The sequence below is a fragment of the Malus sylvestris genome, chromosome 1, assembly GCF_916048215.2.
Source record: "Malus sylvestris chromosome 1, drMalSylv7.2, whole genome shotgun sequence".
In the NCBI taxonomy this organism is placed as follows: Eukaryota; Viridiplantae; Streptophyta; class Magnoliopsida; order Rosales; family Rosaceae; genus Malus; species Malus sylvestris.
Genome location: NC_062260.1, coordinates 27,143,366 through 27,149,660, shown reverse-complemented (window position 1 = coordinate 27,149,660; position 6,295 = coordinate 27,143,366). Strand labels below are relative to the sequence as shown.

The following is a 6,295-nucleotide window of genomic DNA, read 5'->3' as shown; positions in this document are numbered from 1 at the left end:
AAATATATCAGTAGTTATTTTTTAAAATATATTAATAATTATATGGGTACATTATTTTTTTGCTATAATTTTGCGAAGAACAATATTACTCCATTATTCATTTTTTTAGTATTTTAAAAATATTATTTGAATTTGTTTAAATTTCATAATTTGTGGGACATTAAATGCATAAATACATGAGTTAAATCTCTTAAATGATGTTAAGGACATCAATCAAAATATTTAAACAAACAAGGTTTCAATCTAACAATTAGTCTGATTAGGGACCGGAATCAAAATAACCAAAAAAAAAAACAATTAACCATCACCCCATAATGGGAATTCTTTTCACCCTTCTACTATTTCATCATCAGTCACCCATGAGTGTTTAGCCTTGCTAGGTGGAATGAAAAATGTTATTCATAATATGTAGAACGCCTGATTACTTCAAACTCGTTAGATACATAAAAGGATCATGATTTGATTGAAAATGCGTAAGTAAAAGGGGCAATCTTGATTGCGAGACCTACTGGTTGAACATAGACGAAAGTTGGCGATTCGCAAAATTTTCGCCTATCCAAAATTTTATTTCTTTGTCGCCTTATTTTTCAACTTCACCATTGAATTCGTGTCTAAAATATTCAACTTTTGGTGCGTACCATAAATCAACTATAACTGGATATCGAACTTTGTACTTACAAATTTCAAAGTAACGCCACTAAACTGTAATGCTAGTTGATCGAGGCCTACAAAGTTTCGAGTTCGGGATGAAACTCGTATTTGAGTTGGAGTTGATTCGCATTGAAATATAAAATTTAGGTTTTTTAATGGAAGAGATGACTTTGTTTCAATGGTTTCTTCAAACAAACGAAAACTAAACGATGTTTATTAAGAAACCCCAGCTTTTGATTAGATTAGCAGACTAATTGTACCTTAATTAGTTTACATGATCATTGTCATCACATCCTTGACATAAAACTCTACATTTTACTCATCACTAATCTCTTTGAGAAACTTCAACACTTGAAGCATCGTAGGCCTCTGAGCTGGGTTATCAGAGAGGCACACACAGGCAATCTTCAACACTTGAACCATCCTGCGCTTCGAATCCGCGTCGAGTACTACCGGATCAAGAACATCAGCTGCCTTCGCCTTCTTCATCATCTGAAAAACCCACCCGACTAGATTCCCGCCTTCCAAGTCTTTGAAATCGGGTCCGGTTGGCTCTTTCCCTGTCACCAGTTCGAGCAGTATCACGCCAAAACTATAGACGTCTCCTTTTGTGGTAGACCGCCCGCTCTGTCCATACTCCGGTGGAATGTAGCCAAATGTTCCGGCTATATCAGTACTAATGTGAGTCTCACAGGCACTGATCAACCTTGCGAGTCCAAAGTCTGCAACTTTGGGCTCGAAGTCTTCGTTGAGCAAGATGTTGCTGGCTTTGATGTCCCTGTGGATGATGTGGGGGCTGAATCCATGGTGAAGAAAAGCAAGGCCGCGGGCTGCACCCATTGCGATTTTGAAACGTCTGTCCCAATCTAGGACTTCAAGATCCCCAGTCCGATTTCTCAGCCAAATGTCCAGGCTCCCATTTACCATATACTCGTAAACAAGGAGCTTCTCCTCGCCAAGAGAGCAGTACCCGAGTAATGGAACGAGATTCTGGTGGTTTACCTTACCCAGGGTTTCCATTTCAGCGATGAATTCTCGATGGCCCTGAGTTTTATACTCGCTTAGCTTCTTAACCGCGACTGTTTTCCCATCCGACAATGTGGCCTTGTACACAGTTCCAAAGCCTCCGTCTCCTATTATGTTTGTCTTGCAGAAGTTGTTGGTGGCTTCAAGAATGTCAACTAAAGTAAGCTTGAGCAGCGGCTGCTGAAACATGGCGACGTTGATGCTCAGAGGCTCCTTTGATCTGCTGCTGCTACTGAGAAAATAGAGATTATGTTCCATGAAACTGCTCAACCTGCTTTCTTCAGCTTCTTCGGGATCATGCCGGCTGCTTCGGGCGATCCATCTTACTACAGCATAAGCTGCAACAATAAAGACTAGAGCACTTCCAACTACAACAGCAGCAACTCCCCAGGCATTCAACAATGCTGATTTATCAAAACTCTTGGCATGGCAATCCAAATTTTTACTTCTCCCACATAATTTCTTGTTACCGGCAAGCGATTTTTCTGACAGGTTCCGGCAGATACCACTCTTAGGAATCGGCCCTTCCAACCTATTTTCTGCCAAGTTCACCTTAAACAGATTGATGAGGCTGCAAATTTTATCTGGAATCCTTCCAGAGAGCTTGTTATTTGAAACATCAAAAAACTCGAGTTGCATCAGATTCCCCAGGTCTGGAGGAATCTCTCCTCGAAACGAATTTGAATGAAGATCCAAATCCGTCAAGTATGACAGATTACCAAGAGAATGGGGCAGCTCCCCATCAAAAAGATTATTGCTCAAGTTCATCTTTTCGATCCTCCAAGCCATGGTATTCGAGAACAGCTTATCCACACCACCATTAAGCCGGTTGTCCTGAACATACAGCCCCACAAGATTCTGCATGCCTGACAGCGATGAAGGAAGCTCGCCATCAAGCTCGTTCGAGCTTAAATCCAAGTGAGTAAGCTCTTTCAAATCCCCAAAGCTCACAGGTATGGCACCAGACAACTTATTACCGGTCAAATTAAGCTTCACCAAGCTTCCCAAACGACCTAAGCTTCCCGGTATGGTGCTCGTAAGCTGGTTATTTGCCAGATTCAAGCCTTGAAGCTTCGGCGAACCGCCAAACTCTGGAGGAATTGAACCACTGAGCATGTTCCCAGACAAATCCAAAGTTGTAAGATTTCTTAAACGAGCAAGGGACCTTGGAATTTCACCGGAGATCAGGTTGTTGCTGATCAAAACATCCACCAAAACAACACAGTCGCCCAAATCTTCCGGTATTGCACCGGACAATCTATTGTAGGACAGATCAAACACTCCAACATGTTGCACAAAGCTCAAATCCGGGATGTTTACTTGTCGAAAGTACAACGATTTTTTCGAAGGAATTGAACCTGATAGATTGTTGTGAGAAAGTACCAGACATTGCAATTGGCTCAGCTGCGCAAGCTCCGCCGGGATCGACCCGCTGAGCAGGTTGTTTCCGAGCTCCAATGTAGTAAGACCGGTGCACCGGCCAAGCTCAGGCGGAATGTTCCCTTCCAGAAGATTCGAACTCAATATTAGAACAGAAAGGCTGCTGACATTTCTAATCTCTGTAGGAAGAGTGCCTGTCAGCTGATTGTTACTAAGAACAAGCCTTTCCAAGACGGCTGCCCGACCAATCTCATTCGATATCGGACCTCGCAGCTGATTGTTCGAAGCTGTGAACTCCATCAAATTTTCCGAATTCCAAAGACTTTTCGGTATCGTGCCCGTGAAGTTGTTGGAATCAAGGTCGATCACCATGAGTGGAAGCTCCGAAAGGTAGTCAGGGATTGCGCCGGCAATCTGATTATTCACCAGGTTGAGTTGCGTCAAGTTCTTGCACTTGACAAACGTGTTGTCAATTGTTCCCGAGAGAAAATTGCTATCGAGATCAATCTCCGAAAGCGAACCCGCATTGCAAAGCTCTTCCGGAATCGGCCCCGTCAACATGTTATTGCTCAAGCTAAGTAACCTCAGCATAGAGCAGTTGCCAATCTCCGGTGGAATCTTCCCGGAAAATAGATTGCTGGAAAGCAGAATCGATTCGACTTGCTTCAACTTTCCGAGCCAGGAAGGCAATAGGCCGGAGAGCTGGTTCTTTTCGGCAGAAAACGTCATCACCGGAAGCTCAGAGAGCTCCTCAGGCAACGTCCCCGAAAGCGAATTGAACGAAAGCATCAAAGTCCTCAAACTTTTACAGTTCCCCAGCTCAGCAGGAATAGAGCCATTGAGCTCAGTGAAGACCAAATCCAAAATACTCAGCTTCTGCAACTTCCCAATGCCTTTTGGCAACGAACACCTCAACGGGTTGTACGAGAGGTCAATATTGGTCAACGATTCCAGCTTAGAAATCTCTTCCGGCAACGGCCCTGTTATGGAACAGGAAGCAGCGTACAGAATTTCGAGCCGCGAAAGCTCACCGATTTCGCGGGGTAACGGGCCGGAGAAATGGTTGATGCCAACGTAGAGCTCGGTGAGATCCTTCAGGCTACCAATCTCAGGTGGAATTGCGCCGGAAAATGAATTGTTTGAAACGTCCATGGAAGCTAAAGATTGAAGTTTTGGAAACAGGGCAGAGGGAAGAGAACCCGAGAGGACATTGTTGCCCAGGTCCAGGAACTGCAGCCGGGTCAAGTTTCCAATCTGGGTAGGAATATCTCCATGGAACCCATTGTTGGAGAGCTCCAAGGTTTGAAGCAGTGCTAAATTTCCAAGTTCTGGCGGGATTTTTCCGGCGAAAAAGTTGGTTCCGAGCTTCAGAGTCTCTAGCTGAGTTAACTCGGCGAGTTGGGTGGGTATTTCGCCGGAGAGCTGGTTATCGGTGAGGCAGAGGTGGCTTAGGCGTTTGAGGTTGAGAACTTGACGTGGGATTTTGCCGCTTAGTAGGTTGGAGGAGAGGTCTAGCACGACAAGGTTTGCAAGGGAGAAGAGGGAGGAAGGGAGAGGGCCTTTGAGGGAGAGGGACGGAAGGGCGAGGGCGGTGACTCGGCCAAATTGGCAGGAAACGCCGACCCAGTCGCAGTGCGAGGCGGAGGGCCGCCACGAGGAGAGAACTGTGGGGTTTCCGAGGGCGGTTTTGAAGGAAAGAAGGGCTTCCATTTCTGGGTTTTGGTCATTTTGGTGGGAAACTCCATTGGCGAGTAGAAAGAGAAACTCAAAAGCTAAGAAAATTACTATAAACAGAGGCTTTTTCGACGCCATGAGAGGGCAACTTGAGAAGAAGCAAGAGGGGTCGGAAGCTGTGTTTTTCAGAGAAAAATGGCGGTGGAGAGAGGGCTAATGTGTCATTTCACCAGCGTTGAGAAGAAGCTTGAACGCCATAGCTTTTCTCTGCGAGTTGAGTGTATGCCAAGGAGGCCATAAAAGATAGAAGAGAGTGTTATTAATACGGTCAGAGAAGAAAGGCACGCCGCTCACGTGACTTGTACTCTCCCAACAGCGATTCTGTTGAATTTGCAAATGAGCCCCTTTTGTGCCCCACATATTTCTTGAATTTCTGTTTCGACCGCACAATGTTTACCATACTTAGCATATAGATCCAGCAGTGCCCTACTTTGGCAGCTTCAGAGAATCCGGCTTTTTGTCTCGTTTTAGGCATTTCTTTAGTATTTTCAAATGTGCTGGTGCTTCGGAAAATAGGGGTTCTGTTTTTTGTGCTTGTCATGTCCCCATCTCTTTTCCTTATTCTATTTTGGCACCATGTATGGATGTAATTGCAATGGTCGATTAGAATAATGTATTTTGTATAACTTTTTGTTGTTGTTGGCTAATTATTTTCTAGGGAACTTTCACGAAAAGCTCCAGGTAATGTTTATTTTAACGAAAAATCATATTTTTACACTAAAAGATCAATCCCGATACTATTCACTTTACCCTTTATTTTGTCCTTATTGTTAAAACTCAAAGTTTTCAAAACCTTTTTCATTAGTTTCCTTATTTTCTAGTGGTATTATTAGGTTAATTAATCTACTTTTAAGTCAAGTTACAGTTTAATAAGTCCTCAAATTCAAGAATCGAATGCGATCTGTATGGACTAAATTTTCTAATTTAAAATGGGTTTATGGGTGTTTAACTAGTTCTTTCTTTTTATGCTACTCTACTTTGTCCGATTCATTTCTCGTTTTTCTTTTTTGAGATATAAACGATATTGTATGAAAGATAATTCGAATTAAGTAATTTGAGTGCAAACAAGATTGTTTTTAATTAACTAAGCTACTAGCCTATTGTCTTATAATCCTGAAGTATCTTAAATTTGTTAATAGAGTTAGTGATGCCTAATGAACTTAGGATGCGTTTGTTGCATCGGACTGTCTCGGACTGGACTAACTGTAAGGACTAAGCTGGACTGGTTTAGACTAGACTAAGCTGGACTAGCTTAGTGAAACATTTGGTGCAGTGTCGAACTAAAGTGACAGATTAAATATTTTGCTATTTTTTATTCACTTCTATAATTTTTTATTTTAGTTTTATAATTTTTTTATCTCATTGCATTCACAAAAGCTATTCTCTGCTCTTATTCTTCACTAATATTAACCTTTTATTTTCTCTACTTCCAAAAATCCCAACCACCGTCTCCAATCTCTTCAATGGAATCCAATCATGTAGTGCGATTCAGTTGCAAAAGCCC

The 6,295-nt window shown here is 42.6% G+C and overlaps 1 protein-coding gene across 1 annotated transcript; it reads right to left on the bottom strand.

Annotated features, from left to right (window-relative positions):
- Nucleotides 1-863: 863 nt before the first annotated feature.
- On the bottom strand, nucleotides 864-5,049 carry LOC126615706 (leucine-rich repeat receptor protein kinase EMS1-like). Its single transcript, XM_050283588.1, has one exon. The coding sequence runs from the start codon at nucleotides 4,867-4,869 to the stop codon at nucleotides 967-969; it is 3,903 nt and encodes a 1,300-aa protein (XP_050139545.1). The 5' UTR covers nucleotides 4,870-5,049; the 3' UTR covers nucleotides 864-966.
- Between the last annotated feature and the right edge of the window lie 1,246 nt (nucleotides 5,050-6,295).